This window comes from Podarcis muralis, chromosome 3 (assembly GCF_964188315.1).
Source record: "Podarcis muralis chromosome 3, rPodMur119.hap1.1, whole genome shotgun sequence".
NCBI lineage: Eukaryota > Metazoa > Chordata > Lepidosauria > Squamata > Lacertidae > Podarcis > Podarcis muralis.
This window is the reverse complement of record NC_135657.1, coordinates 31,277,278-31,300,466: the sequence shown is the minus strand read 5'-3', so window position 1 is coordinate 31,300,466 and position 23,189 is coordinate 31,277,278. Positions and strand designations below refer to the sequence as shown.

Below are 23,189 nucleotides of genomic sequence, written 5' to 3'. Positions count from 1 at the left end.
CCGACTCTCAGCCAATGGGAGGCCGCCGAGACGGATTCAAACGCCGCGGCTTGGCCAATGGCGGCGGTTGGCGCCTCGCCTTTCGCGCCTCCCAGCGGGACCCGGGGGAGGGATTTGGAACGTCGCCCGCTCTCGCTCCCGTAACCGTCGCTTGAGGCGGTTGGCTCTTGCTGCCGTTGAGTTCGCCCCCTTCCTTCGCCCGCTTGCCCAGGCTTCGCACTGCTCGGCCGAGACCTCCGTACCAGACGAGGCGGCGGGGGCGCAGCGACCAGGTGAGGACGCGTTGTTTGCGGGCCGGGACACACCCCTTCGGCGCCTGTCCTGCGAGGGAGGGTACCGGGCGGTCGCCGCCTCCTTCTGCTCCCACCCTCCCTCCTTCCTTCTCTCCCTCCGCCTCCATTTTCTGAGGCCTGGGTGCCGTCAGGCTGCAGCCTCTGCCTCCCACAGCCATCGCTCCGCGTCCCCCCCCCCATGGCCTTTCGCCAGGCTCTTTTGTTTCGAGAGCCGCGCGTCGCCTCTCTTTACTCCCCCCTCAGTCCCACCCGCGAGGGGCCGCTAAGTTTCTCTCGTGGGCCGTTTGGGGCGCCGCAGAGCCCGCGCGAGCGAGTTGTCCTCCCCTCTTGGCGGAAAGCGGATCCCGCCCCTGAGAGCCGCGAAGCGAAAAGGTCGGAGAGCATCGCAGGCACCTCGCGACACGCAGGAGGGGTCTGGAAGGGATGGCAGCAGCTCTTGAGGGCTGCGATGCTAAGCATCTTTACTAGGGGGTCAGCTCCACGGAACTTGGTGGAACTTGTTTTAGAATAATATTCCCGTTAGGATGGAAGTTCACCTTTTTAAAATAATAATGTTTATCTCCGGCTCTGACGTATGCACTCTTCTCGTTGGTCGTTTCTGGGGAGAAGTGAATAGAGGACACTTACTTATTTCATTTATATTCCACTTTCCCCCCAAGAAGCTCAAAATCTTGTGCGTGAATGTTGCGCTCCCCATTTTATTTTCAACCCTGGGAGGCTGAGACACAGTAGCCTAAGGTCACCCAGTGAGCCATATGGTTATTTGGGAATTTGCATTTCCGTCTGCAGTTTCCTAGGACGACTCACTCGGGCTTTTGATTTTTAGGTCCCCTTTGAAACCACTGCAAATGTGTGAATTTCATGTTAAATGGTTGTAAAACTGTAAATGCTGCTGGAAGGAATCCTAGGGCTGCAGTACTAATTAGCTGTTGAAGCTAATTAAGTGGCACCATCCAAATTTAAAACTGGCAATACTAGATGATCTTTGGGGTCCCTTCCAAGACTACAGTTCTATGATTCTACTTGTAATTAGTCTTCTACAAAAACCTGTTCCGCAGACAAATGTGTGAAAGTGAAGCCTTATTTACCTAGGGATCCATCAGCCTCGCCATCCCCGGACCTTGGAGGGAACAAAAGTACCAGGAAAGCAAAATCTTCTTTGGAGAAAAAGAGTTTATTGAAATCTGTGCACAGAGATAATCTGTACACAGAGACAACCAGCAGGATAGCTCCTGAAAACTGGCTGTAAATACATGGCATTTGGCAGGCATTCTTATACTGTAGGTACACATTTCTCCACCAATCACCAATTGCCAACCTATAGGTACACCTTCCTTCCACCAATCACCAATTGCCAACCTATAGGTACACCTTCCTTCCACCAATCACCAATTGCCAACCTATAGGTACACCTTAGGAGGATAATCACGTTAAGCACGTTCCTCACCCATTTCCCTGTCTTTTGGGCCTACGTGGCTTCTCTTATTCTTTACTTGACCAGTGTCACAAGCCAAACCTGCTCAAGCAATCTTTATTGGAATCTAAAGCCAAAGCTGCTCAGGCAATCTATATTGCAATCTATATTGCGACAGAGCTAAACCGTCCCTTCCTTCATTCCCTCCTCTTCTTTTGGACAGCCTTCTGGCTCGTCCAAGGCAATAGGCTGGTATTCACGCCTCAAAGCTATCACTCGGGGACCCATCATGCGCGACATTGTTTTGTGCACCATATTTTGCAAGCATTGCACCAAGCAGGGAATACAGAAGCAGAAAAGCAAAAGGATTATAAGTGTACTGTCAATACCATAATATGCCTGATTCAACCACCATCGGGGAGCCAATAATATAACCAATTCCATGGATCATGGATCACCTTCTGTAATTTTTAGCGGGGTTTCAGCTATCATTGTTTCCATGTGGTCAATTGTGGCCGAAATGCTGATATTTTACTCAATAACCTAGTCTCCATCTGACCATGTTCACCAGGTGCAGCACCTTCCTTGTCTCCTGCAACTAGGAGAACGAGGAACACTAGGAGGATCATCAAGGGGATAGAAGGATCGGGCCGTCGTCTCCCGCAGAGCCTATGACGCTCATGCCAGCAGAAAAAGAGACACATCCATGTGGCAAGGGCAGTTGAAATAACTCCCATCCACCAACCCCAATCACTCCATGGTTCCTCCCAGCAATATTCAGGGGGTGTGCTCATTGTTGAAGAGCCCACTGATATTTGTGCCCGATTACCTGTTGAGCCTCAAGGATGAGAGCCCACCGGTGAGCTGATGCTCCCACTATGTGGGTCAACTTTTCTACTAACCCTGTTGGGTGGATTGAACTCTCGTGCTGCCTCCCTACTGACCAGGGCATATGGAGGCTGAAATCCTGGGGTGGCAATTCTTATTTTGGGAGGCTCGAGCCACCACGATTGTCAGAGGTGGTGCTGCAGAATTTACTGGCACTTGTTCAGCAATTTCAATGCACACCTGGTTAAGGCTCCCACTCCTGTAATACTTGCATTAAGATAGGTTCTGTCCCATCTATTGCCTGGATTAAGAGTAGGACCTGGTCTATCAAATGAGGTTGGTACAGTGCTCTACCCCCCGAATGACAGTTGGTTACTTCCCCCCAACAGCAAGAGCAGTCCAGAACTTGATAGAATTCGACCGTCTCTGCAACTTCCCGTAGGAGCACTACCCACGCGTGCTGGATAGTGGTGTGGAAGAGGAGCCACAACGGGGAAGCGGGATGTTTCAATATGGTAACCTCATCAAACCCCTGTTTCCAATAGCCAATGAGCACGCCATCTCTTACCACCGGCAAGACGAACCAGTCATAGCAGAGGTCAGCAGGCCAGTAAGGGCGGTATGGCTCGGTGGGGTCAGGGCTGTGGGACATAGAGCAAATCAATACAGAATATAACAGAAAAAAAGAAAAGAGAAAGTCCTTATGAAAGTAGAACCTGGTGGACTTCCTGGATTAGTCCCGGCACGGGTTTTCACGTAGGGGACGCTGCCCGCGGGCGCCCCTCCCATCCAATTCTTCAGCTGTGCGTTGAGATATCAGCTTCTGGTGTGATATCAGCAGAGCGGTCGTCTGCCAGGCATCTGGAGATAGTCAGCCGAAGGGAGTTCTCTGGATCTGGTGTAACTGTCCAGTCTGAAATGGCTTTCTTCACTGAGTATGGTGGACCCAAGGGGTAATGCCGGCAACTTTCACGGCGGTGGGTGTGGAGAGCAGGACGGTATAAGGTCCCTTCCAGCACGGTTGTAGCGGCGTCCGTGCCCAATCTTTTACCCACACTTCATCACCTGGCTCGAACTGATGCAGCCAACACACAGGGGTTGCGAGCCTGGGTCCACCTGTTGAGACAGAAAACTTGGAAGAATATCTGGACTTAATTATTCAATTGCATATCTTGGCTAGCATATGGAGTTAACATTCTAACATATGGGACTGGTCTCCCAAACACCTTAATGGGAGACTATGGACCCTGAGTAATGCCAGGGGTAACATTGTCACCCAATTAGACCCAGTTTCCTGTGTCAGCTTGGATGGCTGATTCTAGGGTCTGTATGCTGTATGCAACTTTCAGTTATAGTGCCTTAGCCAACTCCTGCAACACTGAGTGAACAAAGGCTGGTCCATTGTCAGCTTCTGCCCCTTTGCCAGGTTTAGGGCTCTGGTGAGCGCTGTTATTTCTGCCAATTGTGCTGATGTTCCAGGTGGGAGTGGCTTTGCCTCGATCACCTGGTCTTCCAGGGCTACCACTGCGTAACCTGCCTTCCGGTGTCCAGCCTCAACAAAGCTGCTTCCATCCACAAACCGTGACGGCCACTGGGGGTCTGCTTCATCTTTAAGGTCAGGTCTGCTAGAGTACACCTCATCCATTACTTCAATGCAGTCATGCGTGAGCTCCTCACCTTCTCCTACCGGTAATAGGGCAGCTGGGTTGAGGGCTGTGGTGACTTGGAATTTCTAACGCGGATGCAGTAGTAGCATCTGACATTTCCTCATTTTAGCCTAGGAGAGGAAATACGTGCCGTTCGGCAGATGGCACGCTGACTCTTTCCTAAGCGGCCTCGCCCTCCTCCCCGGGCGGTTTCTCCCAACGGTGGACCTCCCGTCTTCAGGGCCATCAACTTCTCTGCCTGGTACTTCTCCTTTTTTTTTTCTGGGCCTCTTCCTCCCTCTGATTATAAGTGGTCTGGGCTAGTTCCAGCATCCATTCAAGGGTGTGGCCCATAAAAACCTTCAAATTTTTTTTTTAAATTTTATCGGGCGCTGCCTGGGCTACAAAGGCCACTTTGAGAATTGGGGCATTGGCAGCCTCATCTGGGTCCACAGGGGTATACTGGCGGTAGGCTTCCTTCAGCCTCTTTAAGTAGGCTCCAGGGGCCTCCTCTGTCCCTTGCACTCTCATGTGTGCTCGGGCTTCAGCATGAATTCGCCTATCCTCCTCTGTAGCTAGCAGGGCATCCATCAAATATTGCATATCATAAAAAGTGGGGTTGTATGTTTAAAAAATTCCCTCAAACAGCTTAATGATTTTGGCAGGGTTTTCTTCAAATGAAGGGTTTTGGTTCTTCCAATTACAAACATCTGCACTAGAGAAGGGGACATGTTGAACTGTATAAGTTCTATTGGGCACCACCCCATCAGGTCCCGCGGGGGCCGGAGGGTCATATACTCTATGGAGAGGCATCACTCTGGCCGCGCCCTTTTCCTGTGCTTCATGTGCCCTATGGAGGGTCACTCTTTTCACTGCCTTCCCCACTCTTTCTGCCACATTCTTCTCTGTTCCCCTATGCATCCTGCTGCTTTTAACAAATGGGGACTGACGTCCACTTCTTCTGCATAAGGTTCCACATACTTTCTCAAACGTTCTGCCTGTTCCTCTGTTCATATCTTTCCATCACTTGTCAACTTAATCTTCCTACAAATGCCTCATCCTCATCATCCTCTTCTCTTTCCTCCCTTTCTCCATCTTCGCCCAGGTTTAACAATGCATTGTCCACAGGATTGGGGCTGGGCCATCTGCTCCCTGTGGCGGGGGTGGTGCCAGGGCTGTTGCCGGGGCATAAGGCAGTGGGGGCATTAAAACTTTATCTTCTTCCCTCTCTAAATCCTGGAGGACTGGGGGGTTGTCCTCCTGTCTTCCTGACTGAGCAGATACGGCTGCCTGAGACTTTTTGGCAGCATGACTTCAGCCGGGGGGGGGGGGGTTCTGTTCCACATTGGTCTTCCATGTGGAAATGTAGGGGATTTGATCAGAATGGACATTCAAAATGTTCTGATCTAATAGATTAATGAGTTGCAAATCAAGGGTCCTGGTGGACGGCCAATTTATTCTTTTGGGTGGGCCAATCTAATTCACACAATGTCCTCATCCTCCCCTCATCAGCTTGAATCCCCAAAAGCCTTCCAAAGGGGTGCTTTTACTTTGGCCAGAACCCATTTCTTCCAGATACCCCGCTCCTATTCACAGTAAAAATTCTCTCACACTTCACACACAACAGACCTGCCAGAAAATGCACAACCCTGCAATCGCCCAAGGGGAACGCTAAGCCCCGACCTTCACACATCAAGACAAACACTGGAGTATCCGGTACACACACCACACAGAATACACCAAAAATCACAATATATATATATATCCCTCCCTCTTCTGTTCCAAACTTTTGCTGGTGGCACTCTAATGCACAACCCTGCAATCGCCCAGCCAAGGGGCACTAATACCCCGGCCCACACTTGACAATTCAATCACCGGAGTATCTGACATGCAACATACAACATACAAATCACAGCAATATAATTTCCCCTCTGTTTCCCTTTTATTTAACCTTACTGGCACACTTCTACCACGGCCAGTTCCCTTTTCCTGGCGGCACCTTTATTGCCACGGCCAGGTGAGGCTGATCAGGCCTCGCCCTTTCCCTTGGGCTTACCTTGCTTCCGCTGCGGACCTGTCCCCTCGGCGCCATCCTCTTGTTCTCCCTCAACTAGATGTCTCCACTCCAGAACAGTGTGGCTGGCTCCCCCCCACGAAACAGGTGGGGTGCGCACGGGAGCCTGCAAAACACTGCTGAGCTGTTCACCTTGGTTGAGCCTGGCCCTCCGGTCCGTATTGGGGGGGGGGAGGCTTATCCCGGACGAGCCCCCAAAGAAATGAAGCCTTATTTACCTAGGGATCCATCAGCCTCGCCATCCCCGGACCTTGGAGGGAACAAAAGTACCAGGAAAGCAAAATCTTCTTTGGAGAAAAAGAGTTTATTGAAATCTGTGCACAGAGATAATCTGTACACAGAGACAACCAGCAGGATAGCTCCTGAAAACTGGCTGTAAATACATGGCATTTGGCAGGCATTCTTATACTGTAGGTACACATTTCTCCACCAATCACCAATTGCCAACCTATAGGTACACCTTCCTTCCACCAATCACCAATTGCCAACCTATAGGTACACCTTCCTTCCACCAATCACCAATTGCCAACCTATAGGTACACCTTAGGAGGATAATCACGTTAAGCACGTTCCTCACCCATTTCCCTGTCTTTTGGGCCTACGTGGCTTCTCTTATTCTTTACTTGACCAGTGTCACAAGCCAAACCTGCTCAAGCAATCTTTATTGGAATCTAAAGCCAAAGCTGCTCAGGCAATCTATATTGCAATCTATATTGCGACAGAGCTAAACCGTCCCTTCCTTCATTAGCTTTTCATTCAGCCATGTGTATGCGCTGTGTATATGAGGATTTGCAAGCTGTAGTAGTAATAACATACAGTACTAATATTAGAAATATTTTTTAAAAATGATACTTTCTAGTCGCCCCCCAAAGCCTTGCAGAAGGAAACATACAGCAGCTATCTCTAAGCTTGCTGCTTTTCAAATCACTTTGGAGTGATGTTAAGATCCAGTTATACATCCAGTGAGGGTCTGCTGCCGGGGCACACTCTGAACCTACCCAAGTCTTAGCTGTAGTGAAGGAAAGCACTCAGGAGCCTATCATTCCATGGGATTGATATGCACTCCTTGAAGATGTCTTACGACTCCTCAGGGGGCTGATGGTACATCCCAAAGTCCCAATAAATATTAGCCTGCAGACATCAACAGGATTTTTGCTCTTTATTTTGAATTGCATAGATTAATTTAGTGGAGACGTCAGACAAGTGCACCTGACATACCGTAGTCAACAAGGAGTACTGTTGCACAAAAATCCAGTATAACATGGATGTGCTTAGTATTTTTTGCTTACAGGGCTAAATGTGTTATGTGGGAGACTTGTGCCTGTTGCATCAATCTTCGCAAGCACACCTGCAGTTTAAGATCTAATTTTGTTTCATTTGTGTTGTAAATTGCTACACCAAATAACAAGCACACACTTGAGAAATTTGGTATCATTGCAACTGTTATTTAATTCAGTACAGATACTATTTGACTTGCACTGTGTTTTTCTAGAAGTAAAAATTCCATTTCTTGCTCCACATTTATTTATTTTATAAACCTCTTCACTGTATAAAGCCACTGAGGTGGTATATGCTTAAACAGAGAGGCCTCTCCCCTCTGCACCTGAAATGCAGCTTGTTCTGTGTATTTTTACCAGGAAGTAAGCCCCACTAGGGACGCGGGTGGCGCTGTGGGTAAAACCTCAGCGCCTAGGACTTGCCGATCGCATGGTCGGCGGTTCGAATCCCCACGGCGGGGTGCGCTCCCGCTGCTCGGTCCCAGCGCCTGCCAACCTAACAGTTCGAAAGCACCCCCGGGTGCAAGTAGATAAATAGGGACCGCTTACTAGCGGGAAAGTAAACGGCGTTTCCGTGTGCTGCTCTGGCTCGCCATAGCAGCTTCATCACGCTGGCCACGTGACCCGGAAGTGTCTGCGGACAGCGCTGGCTCCCGGCCTCTAGAGTGAGATGAGCACACAACCCTAGAGTCTGGCAAGACTGGCCCGTACGGGCAAGGGTACCTTTACCTTTACCTTTAAGCCCCACTAATTTCAGTGGGCTTACATGTAAGTACGAATAGCAGTGCAGAGTTAACAGTTGTGTGTTGATTAAAGGAATGGATCCTTGTTCCAACTCTTGTTTATGAGCTAACTTCTGACAAGAAAGCAAGTCATTTAATGGATCTTCAGATGTCACCCTGGACCCAAAAATATTTTGGACCTGTCATAACCTTTTGAAATGGGGGCGTTTCATTGACATCAGTTCACTGAACTGGAGTCCAGCTACAGTCCAGCGCTAGGTTAAGCAGCCTTAAGCCTATTGACTGCAATAGGCAAAGCATAGATTGTAACCTCTGTAGCACATAGTGTGAATCTCTTGTACCTGTTTTCCCATTGTGTTTGTGCAGTTTCATATTTTTCCTGTGTGTGTGTTGAACTAATATATTTGAACAGATGGGAAAATCCTATACTCTTTTTTGCACCTGTGCAGCTTAGAACTCGAGTAAAATACAGTGGTACCTCGGGTTACATATGCTTCAGGTTACATACGCTTCAGGTTACAGACTCTGCTAACCCAGAAATAGTACCTCGGGTTAAGAACTTTGCTTCAGGATGAGAACAGAAATCATGCTCTGGCGGCGTGGCGGCAGCAGGAGGCCCCATTAGCTAAAGTGGTGCTTCAAGTTAAGGACAGTTTCAAGTTAAGAACGGACCTCCGGAACGTATTAAGTACTTAACCCGAGGTACCACTGTACTAGGGGCGCGGGTGGCGCTGTGGGTAAAACCTCAGTGCCTAGGACTTGCCGATTGTATGGTCGGCGGTTCGAATCCCCGTGGCGGGGTGAGCTCCCGTTGTTGCTGGTGCTGGCTCACCAGAGCAGCTTCGTCACGCTGGCCACGTGACCCGGAAGTGTCTTCGGACAGCGCTGGCTCCCGGCCTCTTAAGCGAGATGAGCACGCAACCCCAGAGTCGGTCACAACTGGCCCGTACGGGCAGGGGTACCTTTACCTGTACCTTTACCTTTACCACTGTACTAGTACTGTATAATGGTTGCTTTTTTAATGCCAATTTTTCTTTTTAAAAAGGGGTGTAACTATTATGCAGTGGTGACAACTACACTGTGAAATATGGTAAATACATAACCTAGGTCTTACCCTGCCCCACATGGAGAACCAGGAGGCTTGCTGCACAAGTCCTATCTCGGATGCATGCTCTTCTGTCGCTAGTTACCAGGCACTGGGCACACCCATGGGCCCCAACCGCTCACCTCTGGGCAAGACCTTGCCATCACATTTCTCCTCTGTCACTGGCTCTCAGACCAGACCTCAGCTGCCGCCGCCCTCACTCCCTGTGCAGGGCTGCCTCATCCTCTGTGGGCTGAGGGCTGACTTGGCCAACAGGCGAGTCCCACAGGCAGCCCTGGGCCCGCAGGGAAACAGGAAGAGGCTGGGAAACAGCTGCGCCAAGAGCCATTTCATTTACAAAAGCAGGGAAATGCTGTTGAGCAAAACAAAATGTCACATTGGCAAGGCATTTTCACCCCTGCAATGGAGGGATTGCTCTGGGGACCAATTTTAGGGTCCGAAAAAGAGGGGGTTCAACTGTTGCACGGTGGTGACCATTATGCGTTGAAATACAGTAACTCTTGTTAAGTGCTCATACATTTCTTCCGTTTAGCTCATTCAGCACATGGGTGATTTTGTTTAACTTCATTAGACTCAAAGCATGACTTGACTTTTGCAACATCTATGCTAACAACTTCAATTTCCTCCACTTTTCCCCCCGAGATTGAAACATGCCCAGGAGAAAGTTTGCTGATGAAGAAGTGGTAATGGGCCGGTGGCCTGGAAGTGTTCTGTATTATGAAGTACAAGTAACCAGCTATGATGACCGAACTCATCTTTACACAGTAAAATACAAAGATGGAACTGAGCTTCAGCTAAAAGAAAGCGATATGAGGGTAATTAGTCTTTAGAGTAAATAATCATAACAAGAAGGGCTCATTTGTTTACTAATGAACCCTTTGGGCTACACTTCAGTCATTAGTCCTAAATATTTGCTTCTGTGTATATTCCTGCAGTATGAGGATAAAACTATGGGGTGGTATCCAATGCACTTGCTCCATTAGCACAAGGATTTCCATTTGTATAACAGAAGGTTCATGCTGTGCCATCCCCAAAACTACTCCAGAATGTTGGTGGAACCCTCAGAGCATGTTGGGAGGCGAAGTGGAAGTTCCAGTGTGCAGCCAAAAGTGCTTGCACTGATGGAATGAGAGCATTGAATACTACCCATGGTTTGTAAAGTTGCACTATATATCAAGCCATTGTGCTTTTCCTTATTGATTTTGTATGTTTTAAGATTAGCCCATTTTAAAACGCTTTGATGGGCATTCTGTGCAGTATCAACAGAATTTTCCACATGCAGGTGTTGTACCATGGCCATGGAGTTTGTTGAACACTTGTAAAGTCATTGAACAAATTGTAATGCATGTACAGCCACATTTTTTAAAAATTGCTGGGGGCTCAGCTTTGAAAATTTGTAGTATATCAGGCATTTAGGAAACTGAAGAAATTTGTATCCTTTATTTTCAAGTAGATTCAGTAATAACTGCTCTGGTTGTATCAGTTCACATCTGACACACAATGTTTGGGGTTGCTGAATTTCTTAAAAATGCATATATCTCCCACATCTAATCAGCATGTGTGCTGAATATTTTAAAGTCCAAAATGAACTACTTTGGTATTTTAGGGTGTGTTATAGCAACTCAAATAAAAATCATATTTATTTTTCAAACAACTGTATTTAAATATATGTTGAATGTATGTTGAAATAAGCTGTGCTTTATTTTCAATATTGTTGCTAATGTTTGGGATTATGCAATTTCATATTTATTTATGTAGGGTTATCACCTACATAAATCACCATACATCTAGATTTCCCCCTAAGTAAGAGTGGACACACATCAACTTTCAAGGATGAGCACATTTGTTATGGTTTTACTGCTAGCTTGGTTTTAGACTGAGGAGGCAGTTGTGCTTTACAAATCCAAATCCTAAATCTGAAGCTTGAATAGTAAGGTGCAATACTATTTCTTCATTTCACCTCTTTTCAATTTCTTGATCCACCCTCAAGCGATGTTGCAAAAAAACTGAATTAATGTAAAATAATAATAATAATAATAATAATTTATTTATACCCCACCACTCTGGGTGGCTCCCAACAGAATATTAAAAATGCAATAAAACATCAAACATTAAAAACTTCCCTAAACAGGGCTGCCTTCAGATGTCTTCTAAAAGTCTGGTAGTTGTTTTTCTCTTTGACATCTGGTGGGAGGGCATTCCACAGGGTGGGTCCCACTACCGAGAAGGCCCTCTGCCTGGTTCCCTGTAACTTGGCTTCTCGCAGCGAGGGAACCGCCAGAAGGCCCTCTGCACTGGACCTCAGTGTCTGGGAAGAATGATGGGGTTGGAGATGCTCCTTCAGGTATACTGGACCGAGGCTGTTTAGGGCTTTAAAGGTCAGCACCAACACTTTGACTTGTGCTTGGAAATGTAATGTAAACAATGAATATTTTTAAATAGAAGATTTAGAGATATTCATAACTAACTACTAGTTTGTAAAGCTAATGATGTAACTATTTTTATTTTTATTTTTCAGTCTATGTCATCTTTTCGATTTAGAAAAAGTAGTTCCTCCTCCGGTTCCCCTTCAAGACGCAGTGGTAGCAGATCTAGATCAGGCTCCAGATCTCGTTCACCTGGTCGGCCAGCAAAACACAGACGTCGTTCTTCCTCTCAAAGCAGAGAACCAAAAAATGAAAAGAATATGATTGGGGAACCTAATTTGATTCCTTTGGTATTTGAGTTGATTTATTTTTATGTCTAGTCCCTTTGTCAAGCTATGTTCACATACAGATAAATGGAAATATAGAAAATTTTTGTGCAATATAGTTTGACAGTAGCTGCACTTTTTGTAGTTTGGAATCACAAAAAGATATAGCAACTGTACCTTGAACAAACCAGATTTCATGCACTATTCAATTTCTTTTTCCTTTCCAAAGAAAGTAGAAGGAATTGAGTATTGTCAAAAGAAAGTTGGCACAGACAAAAAAAAGTCAAGTATATGGAGCACACCACAGGTTCCATATACTTATTTTCCACTTCTCCACTGTTTCACAAATTCCTCTTCTACTTAGATTTGGAGACCGTTAAAACTAAACCAGGTACTTCCCAAAGTTATTTGTTTTAGAATTTCATTCAAGGGTTCCATAAAACCTGGTTCTCTTGTGTGTCTGTGCTACACATCAGAAATTTATAAAGGCAATCTATGATTGGTTGTGGAATGGAAGGTTTTCTGAAAAATATTTACTACAATGGAAACACTCAATTCTTTTTTTTTAATCCAGAAACTGAATGAAAACAATACCAACCAGTATAATGGGGAGCCAGATATCACAGAAGTGAATTACTCATCTCACAACACTCTAGAGGTAAGAAATAATAGTGTTCAACATACTCAAATCTCCATTGTTTCTGGAAACCTTGTTAGATGTTTAAAGTTAGCTGCTCTTCAGTCCTTGAGATTACAATATCTGCATTAAATGTATTGCTTGATAAAATGGATAGAATGTAGAAAAAGGATCTTGAATATTTTATAAAGAACTTTGACATGATAAAATGGATTGAATGTAGAGAAAGGATCTTGAATATGTTATAATGAGCATTGACAAAGGAATAGGTTGCTCTTATCCTGCTAAGAATGACTGCATTGTGTTGTAAATGTTTTGATGAAAAGGAATTGTGGGGGGTTTTTCCGAGGAAGAGGTATGAGAAGGGAGTGTATGGCAGTGTAGATTAGCAGAGTTGGGATCATAGAAATGAGGGGTTTTCAGGCAGTATTGAATGGAGGGATATATCCAGCAGGTGGTGCAATATGATTTCAAATGACTTCCTCTCCCTTCACTATGGTATTTAGCGCCAAAGAATTGAATCTGAGCGTGCCAGAGAGCGCATCCTCGAACGCTACAATTTGCATTCAAGGAAGGAGGAGAAGAGAACAGAAGAAATGTATTCAGAAGAGAGAATTTTTGAGAAACCCAAACCTGTTGTAAAAGTATGCATGAAGACAAAGGAACTAGAGTTTGGAGGAAAAATTGGTATGATAGTCTTGGCGTACTGCAGCATTCATATAGTTTTTTGCAAATTCCCAAATTCACTTTAGTGGAGGGAAGCAGCTCTGTATGCACATCATTGTATATACAGAGCTGGCATTTCCATTAGAAGTCAGTTTGAGACCTCTCCTGGTAGTGTTTTCTTGAATCCCAGCATACTCAATAAATAGTTACATAATGACAGTAGTTTTCATGAATTTTATTGCATAATCTTTTCCTAGTAATCATGCTTTCTGTGTGACATCAGCTACTATGCTTACATGTCATCAATATCTGGGCAAGTGACTAGAATTGGGACTAGAGTGGAAGCTCAGTTGCCGAATGCTTCGGAAGTCGAAAGTTTCGACTTTTGAACGCTGACAACCCAGAAGTGAATGCTTCCATTTTCAAACACCTCAGAAGTTGAATGGCTTCCGAGGCGTGTTTCTCCATTTTTTCAATGGATTTTGCTGACTGCCCAATGCGCCTTGGTTGTCGAACGTTTCGGAAGTCGAATGGTGTTTTCCAGAACATACTATGTTCGACAACTGAGGTTCCACTGTAGTTCTTGCATCTCTGTGGCCACCTGCTGCCGGCCAAGAGCCTTTGGTACCTTAAAGTTTAGACAAGATCATTTCTGTGCAATTGCTAGAAGTATACATGCAGTCTTTAATTATGTCACCCATTTCAAATTGTTCTCCATTAGGCAATGAAAGCATTATATCTTAAAATAGGTAACAGTCCTGGTATGTGTGTGGGGAGGGGGTGATCTTTGAGTTGCAATATTGTAACAACTGAGTAGTTTGACAACCGTTTTTCTGTTGTAGTAATGCTTCATTTTGTTTCCTGTTTAACTTCTGATTCTGTGTGTTTGTTTTGCAGGTGCCTTTTTAATGATTTTTCTCCTTCCTGGAACTGTATTTTACTTGTTGTTGATGTGTACTCAGAAAGACCCCAGTGTCCTGAATTTTCCTCCCTCCCTCCCAGCTTTGGAAAGTTTATGGGAGACAAGAGTGTTTGGTGTCTTTCTTCTTTGGTTCTTTCTCCAAGCTCTGTTTTACTTACTCCCAATAGGAAAGGTAAAACTTTAACTATAAATTTGTATACTGCGTTTACAAAAATGCATTTTTATTTTGTGTGTGTCACAATTTTTAAAAATATTATGGCTGTCATAAAGCAAAACCAATGAAAATGATGATTTGAGGGACCATATTTGATGAGGAGAATGATCATTGCAATTTTCAGTGTTCCTACTACATTCCTGCCAAACAGGAATGTACACAATTATATTTTACATGATAGATTCTATATGAAACCATTGGGATGGCCTTCAGGAGATCTGGGGCACTCAGCCCTGTTTCTCTGTTACATTTGACTTAGGAGTTACCCAGGCATGCTCTAGACACATGTCTTGATGGAGTGGTGAGCTGGATTGTGACAATCTCAATCACTGTGGTCTGCAGAGGCAGCCTTAGGAACCATGCCATGGACTGTAGATGTACATCTTACAGTGATGCTGAAAAGGGCTTTTTTACATAGTGGTTTCTGCCTTGTACATTGATCTGCCTGTGATGATCAAGCAGATTGATCATAGAATGTTTATGTTGACAAATGGAAATCTGTCTGCTTACCTGGGCATTTTCCTGACAATTAATACTGGCTTCTGGTTACTGTGATCAATATTTTAATTTGTTTTTTTCTGACCTGGTTTTCTTGTGATACATTGTTTTATTGATCTGTTAATCCCCTTAGTATTTCTTTTTTAAATCAAAGGTGGTATATAAATTATTAGAATTAATACAAATATTTCTTCTAGATATCTTATTTTTGTAGTTGTATGAGTGTTGCATTCTTCTATGCCAACTTTGGGATTTTTTATTGCATGGAAAGAGCCATGGTTAATCTATTTTTTATAGTTTTTAAACTACAGATTATTATGCAATCAGTTTTATATCATGGGGATTATCATATAATTGCAAGGTTTAGAATTTCCCCTTTTTCTTGGCTAAGTGGCTCTGTTATTCTACAAAATGTAGAAAGGCAACAGGTTCTTTAAAAAGTGATTGTTTCCCTATAATTTGGTTTACTACTCCTGAATCTAGGTGGAAAAGACTTTTTTCTTTTTCTTTTAAGATTGTAGAAGGGACCCCACTTTTGAATGGAATGAGACTGGAATACAGGATAAATGGTAATTAGGTTTTAAATTCAGCATTACTTTTGAACTGGTAACCTATAATTATTGAGATTGCAAACATGAGCATATATGGTTCAGTTTTCATGCCAAATGATGCTTTGGGTTTTCAGCTATATGGTTACAGCTGATTGTCTGCTTTTAATTTTCCACTTGCTTAGTACTTGTCTGTAGGTGTGGTAGCCTTCAGTAATGGGCAATGGCCATAACCATAGCTTGTTTTATACTTCTAGTGTAATAGGTGTCTAAATGGGCTAAATTTTTATGACACATATATTGTTGTAGTCATAATACAATTTGAATTCTTGTCCTTAACATACTTAGTCTGAGTTGCTGATGAACGATCTCCTTCAGGAGAGGGACAGGGAAATGTGACCATGTTGATTCTCCTGGAATTCTCAGTGGCTCTTGATACCATTGATCATTAGATTTGGAGCAAAGTGTCACTGCTTTGCTGATGACATCCAACTCTATTTCATTCGGTAATAACGGAATCAGGAAAGGCCATGCATGTCATAAACCATGCCGGGATGCAATCATGGACTAGATGTGGGCTGTAACTGAATCCTGAAAAGACAGAGTCTATGTGGATGGGTGATTCCCAGATGTGCCCAATGTGCTTTGTATTGGCTCTGGATGGGGTTGTGCTCCCTCTGAAGGAGCAAGTACTAAGCTGGTTTTCAAACAGCTTAGTTCTTGAACGCCTGAATGCCACAAATCCGGAAGTGACTGTTCCGGTTTGCGAACTATTTTTGGAAGCTGAAAATCTGACAGCGCTTCTGTGGCTTCCAATTGGCTGCAGGAGCTTCCTGCAGCCAATCAGAAGCTGCACTTTGGTTTCCAAACGTTTTAGAAGTCGAATGAACTTCTGGAACGGATTCCGTTCAACTTCTAAGGTATGACTGTACAGAGTTTGGGGGTGCTTGCTAGATCCATCACTAGAGACCTAGCTGACCTCAGTGGCTCAGGTCATCCACTACCAGCTTGGGTTGGTGTGCCAACTAAAACGGTGCCTTGACACAGATAGCATTGCCAAGGTGTAACATGAGTAACCTTACAATTAGTCTCATATATTATGCTATATGTTGGGCTGCTAGAATGTTTAGTAGGACACTCAGTTTTGAAAGCACTGGCTGCCTATTAGCTACCAAGTCAAGCTCAAGGCTTTGCTTTTGACATTTAAAGCTCAAAACACATCGGAACCGGAATACATAGCAGGCTGTCTTCCCCAGTACAGACCTAGCCAATCTCTTAAGATCTTCCAAGGATACCCTCCTGGTCATGGCACAACCAGCACATGGCCATATGGTGAAAGGAAACCAGCTAGATGATATTACCCACCTTCTGGATATTACCCACCCCCCCCCATGTAATTTGTGAGACAAATACAGTAATTAAAATGTATGTCAGAGCTTTCCAAACTCTGTTGCAACATATTAATGTGTTGGCTGCAGTGTGCAGGTGTGTTGAGCAAACACTCTTATAAGGGGTTAGTTTCACCTCCGGTGTGCTAGTGGAACTGAATTACTGTGTCACGAAATGATGCATGTAAAAAAAAGTGTGTCAACAACATGAAAAGTTTGGAAAGCTCTGATGTATGTGTTTAGCCAAGCTTGCCCAAGAACTTTCTGTTTATTTTTAACGAGGGAGGGCAGGGTTGGGGGGGGGACTAAGTGTTGGAAGAAATTTTATTGAATGTTGCATTGTTATTTTTGTTGTAAGCAGCTTAAAGTTTTTTTTTAATAGTAAATGGATTAATTTTTATATAAATAAGTCCCTTTGGGTAGTTAATTCCAAGGTAAATGAATACAGAATTGCAGACTTAGGGTTTCACATCGTGTATAAATATTGCCAAATTGGAAACCTTAAATACCAAAGATTTCTGGCATAAAATTTTGTATCGGAGCCCACTTTATTAAGATGGTTTAATTAGGAAAATGATTTACAATGTTTCTACGCATTAACTTTCTTAAGTGTGTTTTTAGAATAGTGGGGTTTTTTTTACTTGTGTCTCACATATCTCCTGTGGCTTTTTTCTCTCCTTCAAGGATTCTATGCTTTTATCCTAACAGCTGCAGCTGTAGGAATTTCTCTGTATTTTGAAATGGAGTTTTCCTATATATATGACCATTTCCTACAATTTGCTGTCTGTGCTACAATTTTTTCTGTGGTGTTAAGCATTTATCTCTATGCCCGTTCATTAAGAGCACCTGAACAAGAATTGTCACCTGGGGGGAATTCTGGTAAGTATTCAGTTGTGGAAACATACCGTGCTTGATTTATTTTATTTTACACTGGTGCCTCGCAAGGCGATAATAATCCGTTCCGCAAGTCTCTTCGTCTAGCGGTTTTTTCGTCTTGCGAAGCAACCCTATTAGTGGATTAGCGCTATTAGCGGTTTAGCGGCTATTAAAGGCTTAGCGGCTAAAAGGCTATTAGAGGCTTAGAAAAAGGGGAGGGGGGAAGCGAAAAAAAATCGCAAGACCATAGGGAAAATCGTCTTGCGAAGCAACTCAAAAACGGAAAACCCTTTCGTCTAGCGGGTTTTCGATCTTGCAAGGCATTCATCTTGCGGGGCACCATTGTATTTTATTTTTTGTTCTTATGCATTTCTGTTTGTCGAAAGAACTGTCATTACAAACTACATTAACCCCGTTCCTCTGCTCCATAGTCTCTGTCTTGGGGCTTTCAGTGAAACACTAAGGGGAATCATGCATTTAACTTCTAATGCATTTTTTGTCTGATTTAATCCACTCATGCTATTTACATAATTACTAATTTAATTTGCATGTACCTTGATAAAAAGCATTCTTATTGGGTTGTGTGCTCCTGTAAAGTTGTAATAAATTAAACTTATAGCATAGAAGAATGTATACCCACTTTTCTTTTCAGTGTATTTTAAGAATATGGGACAAGTTTGGCATAACTATGTCTTGTAAGAAGTTCTAGACAGAAATCCTGTCTGACTATCTTAAGTACATTAATTTCAGTGGGACTACTTTAACTGTGACTTGGATAAAACCCAGTAACAGTACAGTAGCCAATATTATACTGTGGTCTAATTTATTTTTATTTGTAGGGAATATATTTTATGACTTCTTTATGGGACGTGAATTAAATCCTCGCATCAGAAATTTTGACCTGAAATACTTCTGTGAGTTACGACCAGGGCTAATTGGCTGGGTGAGTAAGTGTTTAAATCTATTTTTGCATCATCTTTGATTTTACAAATAAGACAACTAAGTTCTTAAAATGAAAAATTTACTGCAGGAAAAGATTACAAAATATTGGAAATATCAACATTATGATGACACTATATTATATACTACAACAGCCGCATTATCACTGCAGCATTAGTTGTACAATGTTCACAGCTGCAAGTATCTCTCATTTTACACAGCTATTGTTTAATTTATAAGAGTTAAAATACAAATATGGGAAGATAAATAGAAAGGTTAAAGGGAAAAGAGCACACACTAGGTCAAACTCTGCTTATACATGAGTAAAATACTTCTTGTGAGCAGGAGAAAAATGGTTTGAAATGAAATTAACATTGAAATTTGTGTTACAGTTTCACCAGAGTTGTAAGATAAAAGTTGATTTTAATGTGCAACTTAATTTTTTTAAGGTTGTTATTAACTTGGCAATGCTGTTGACTGAGATGAAAGTGCAACATCTGAATATGCCATCTTTGTCCATGATACTGGTTAATAGTTTCCAGCTCCTTTATGTGGTGGATGCACTTTGGAATGAGGTAATGTTTATGGATATTTGGTAGGATATTTTTTTTTGCCTCCTTTTGAAGTTTTTTTTTTTTTTTAATGTGTTGTATTTCTGCAAACCTTGTGGTTCCTCTAATCCTGCTAGTGCCTCCCTTATGTTTCTCGGTATCCCCATTTTGGTTGTGGAGAAAACCATCTCTTATTTTTATATGATAACAAGAATATGATTGGCTCATCATCACGACGATTGGCTGAAAAACATTGTGGGCTAGGCTGTTCATGAAACGTATGAGGAAATTGTTGTATAACTTGTTCCCCTCTGTCAAGTGAAAGGGGTTGCATCTTTCTGTAGACTGCACATAGGTGGGCTTCTGGGGTCTTCCCTATGGATGCCAAAAACCAGACACCTTTCCCAACACCTGGAGCAACCTTCAGTGGCAGGGAAGACTGCTGTGGGCATTGGGGAAGGCATTTGGCTATATCTTGTCTGAATCCTGAAAATGAATCCTGAATCCTGGTCTGCCGTCTCAGAAGAGATGCCAGATCTAGCTCTAGCAGTCTTGCTCTAAGGGTTGACCACAGAATGAACCAGGCACCATGTCTGCCTGCTGGCTCTTCTTTCTCTGACAGGATAAGGGCATCAAGGATACAGCCCGCAAAGTGATTTCAGTTTTGGAACAGGGGGCATCTTGTACATTCTGTGGTGGCAATCTACAAGATTGGCTAACTTTCTTAGCCAAAGGGTTGAAGCACAAAATAGGTAGCTGTGCATTGGGGCAGGTTGTTTTGGGTGTGTGAGTATGAATGAGATAATGGATGGATGAATGGGGTAAGAGTTTTTGTGTGAATGGGTGTGATGTTTATGTGTGAGAGAAGGGAAAGCAGAGTGAGAAACTAGTACTAGTTTCTCCTGTTTTAGCTCTCGTCTGCCTATGTAGATATCTGAATTGTAAAAGGCATTGAGAGCTCATTGCTGAAAAACATTTGCTGATTTTTAGAAAAGTGTAAATTCAGTCTATGTGTGCTTTGCTGCATATTCCACATGTACACAACCCTAACAATACAGTATAGTGAAAATATTTTGGCCATTAACAAAAATTCAGATCAGTACTCATTTAATTCTTTTAACTTTTTAGGAAGCTATTCTGACAACAATGGACATCATCCATGATGGTTTTGGGTTCATGCTAGCATTTGGAGACTTGGTGTGGGTTCCTTTTCTCTACAGCTTGCAAGCCTTCTATTTAGTGAAACATCCGAATGAACTTTCTTGGTTATCAGCTTCTGCAATTGTAGCCTTGAATAGTAAGTGGCAATTAAAATGAAATACTGCTTTACTTAAAAGCATTCTGGATGCTTTATGGGAATGCTTAATAGATTGATTTATTTTCAGGATTTATTCAAATATTTTCAATCATAGAGTAAGAAAAATAAGCAGAAAAAATACAAAAATTACAAAATCATATAAGCAGGCTCAATAAGCAGCAAGTTAACAATTCTGTCATATTTTTTGTAAACAAGCAAAACTACAGTGACAAATTAAAATATCCAATTTAATCAAATACCTAAGTAAAAACCAAACACAAATCATTCATACAGGTTAAACAACCAGTGATCTTAGCAATGGTTCCCACATTGTTTTTCACTTAAGTCGCCCACTCACTCCCCATTACTCACACAAAGAGGGTCCCACTCTGTGCCAACGGACTCTCACCCTGTAGCTTTTGACTAAGTTAACACCTTTCACCCCCACTCCAACCCATTCAGACTCTCACCCTGAGTGGTATGAATTGTTGCTCACAAGCATCCACATCAAAAACCTCCCACCCCTTGTCCCAGAGAAGTAACAAAGAAAAAAGAAAAGAAGAAGGAGGTGCAGCAAGTTACAGCTGGTTTTTCTCTTGTGGGTCTCAAGGTTCACAAGGCTCCTAGGCTCCTACACACAGGTAGATTTACTGGCCTCTCATCAGCCAGCACAATTAACCTTCAGGTCTTGTGAAGGAATAATATTTCATGGTCAGTTGAGAAAGCCCTTTCCTGACCCAAACTGATGTCAACAATTCAGTTAGTAAATCAAGTAATTTTTAGAGAGGGTGTTTGCCATCAGTCTCTTTGAGTGTCATTGTTTAATAGCATTTCTTCAAGGTAGAGTAGCTATAAAAACTACAAATAGTTCCCCCTCTCTATTTCATATTGTATAGCAGTGGCTTTCAACGTGTGCTGTGACACCATGGGGTGCCTTGAATGATGGTCAGGGGTACTGTGGGCAACCTTCTTTCCTTCCCTCTCTCCTCTGATGCCCTCTTGTGTCTCTGCCTCCCAAAGCCTTGTGCGGCTGTTTCTTGCAGGCAAATGGTGCCTCTGGGGCTGGCCAGGTGTTCTCCAGAGCTGAGGCAGCCTCAGAGTAAGCAAGTAAATTTGTAATATCCACATCAATTATACTCACGATTAGAAAACTGGACAATAAATAGATGCCTAAGAACATTGCTCTTGTCATTGTTATTAATGTAAAATTGGAAAGACAATGGACTGTGTGCTGTTGGCAAGTTCTGCAAGGAAATAATAGTTGCTTCTTTCTTTTCTGAAGTTCTTGGCTATTACATTTTTCGTGGTGCGAATTCACAGAAAAACATATTTCGAAGAAATCCAAAGGATCCAAAAGTTGCTCGTAAGTACTGCTTAGGCAAATTGGTTTTCTATTAGTGCTTTCTATATATTAATATTACACAGTGTGTTCTCGTCTGCAGAGTATATTTATTTGTATTTCATTATACAGACTTGAAAGTTATTCCCACTGCAACTGGAAAAAACCTCCTGGTCTCTGGCTGGTGGGGCTTGGTGCGCCATCCAAACTACCTTGGAGATATCATCATGGCTCTGGCTTGGTCCTTACCGTGTGGTAAGATAGTAAAGTGTCTTTTAGTGAAATCTTTCATGTTTTGCATGGGTGGCAGGCCATCATGTGGGTGATACTTCACCACCTATTGTCCAAGGCAGAAAACAATTAAGAGTTGACTTCAAGGCTGCTTCCTGCCTGCACTTAAACCATTCATTCAGGGTGGAACTATTCAGCTTGGACACTGGCCTTGTGAATTTGTCTGTGTGAGAGTGTGTGCAATCCCATTGTTTAATTTGTGTTTTTACCTCTGACCTCTGTTTTTCAAATTCCTACCAGTGGTTGTTGTTAACTGAGATAACCACCCCTGATCTAATTAAAAATTGTCGTAAGATGACGGCTAGGTGGGATAATACACCATAAGTATATTGTTCTGTTTGTCTTTTTGACAGTAAGTTCTTTTTTTCTTTATCAGCATAGAAAACAGAGAAAATAAATTATGACTTGCACTCACAAATATGATGTTCAAGCTTGAAATCTAATCAAGAAACCGAAAGTCAATATTAAAACCCAGTCATAAATTATTAATGTTAAAGTGATGAACAAAAAAACCCCCTATTTACCTTTTCAGGTGAAGAGTGGAAAAAATAACTGTTTATGTGTTCTTACAGGGATCAACCACATCTTACCATATTTCTATGTCATATACTTTACTGGTTTGCTTATTCATCGAGAAGCCCGTGATGAACGTCAATGTAAGAAAAAATATGGCTTAGCATGGGAAAAATACTGTCAACGTGTACCATATCGCATATTTCCATATATCTACTGAGTATCTTCAAACTGGTGGATAATGCACCGCTTCTGCAGTCAAATCTTCATTGCAATAAACCACATACCTCATACCACTGCACTTGGTATACGTTAATTCTGCTAGATTTTCTTAAAAATTGTGATCAGATAGTAAAGCTGCAGATACCTTTACCAATAAACTACTAAAAATAGTCTTTTCCATATATTTTTAGCCATCTCCCCATTTCAAATTACACA

General features: G+C 43.0%; 1 protein-coding gene and 1 long non-coding RNA gene across 2 annotated transcripts; one reads left to right on the top strand and one right to left on the bottom strand.

Moving 5' to 3' along the window:
* The first annotated feature begins 63 nt into the window (after window positions 1-63).
* On the top strand, window positions 64-23,189 carry LBR (lamin B receptor). Its single transcript, XM_028724534.2, has 14 exons — window positions 64-272; window positions 10,023-10,195; window positions 11,899-12,096; window positions 12,647-12,730; window positions 13,216-13,396; window positions 14,273-14,469; window positions 15,524-15,578; window positions 17,630-17,824; window positions 18,661-18,764; window positions 19,210-19,335; window positions 20,440-20,608; window positions 21,891-21,971; window positions 22,080-22,202; window positions 22,811-23,189. Exons 2-14 carry the CDS (start codon window positions 10,031-10,033, stop codon window positions 22,969-22,971), a joined length of 1,839 nt encoding a protein of 612 aa, XP_028580367.2. The 5' UTR covers window positions 64-272; window positions 10,023-10,030; the 3' UTR covers window positions 22,972-23,189.
* LOC144327225 (uncharacterized) lies at window positions 1,449-7,003 on the bottom strand. The gene is made up of 2 exons (XR_013392158.1): window positions 6,238-7,003; window positions 1,449-3,651 (listed from the first exon to the last, which is right to left on the bottom strand). It is a non-coding gene; the product is annotated as an uncharacterized LOC144327225 (long non-coding RNA).

What these genes read in the sequence shown, in the direction of transcription:
- LBR (XM_028724534.2), top strand. Translation starts at nt 10,031, where the DNA reads ATGCCCAGGAGAAAGTTTGCTGATGAAGAAGTGGTAATGGGCCGGTGG. An exon ending in TGGATGCACTTTGGAATGAG is followed by an intron (nt 19,336 to 20,439) that starts GTAATGTTTATG and finishes TTAACTTTTTAG; the next exon opens with GAAGCTATTCTGACAACAAT. An exon ending in TGCAATTGTAGCCTTGAATA is followed by an intron (nt 20,609 to 21,890) that starts GTAAGTGGCAAT and finishes TCTTTTCTGAAG; the next exon opens with TTCTTGGCTATTACATTTTT.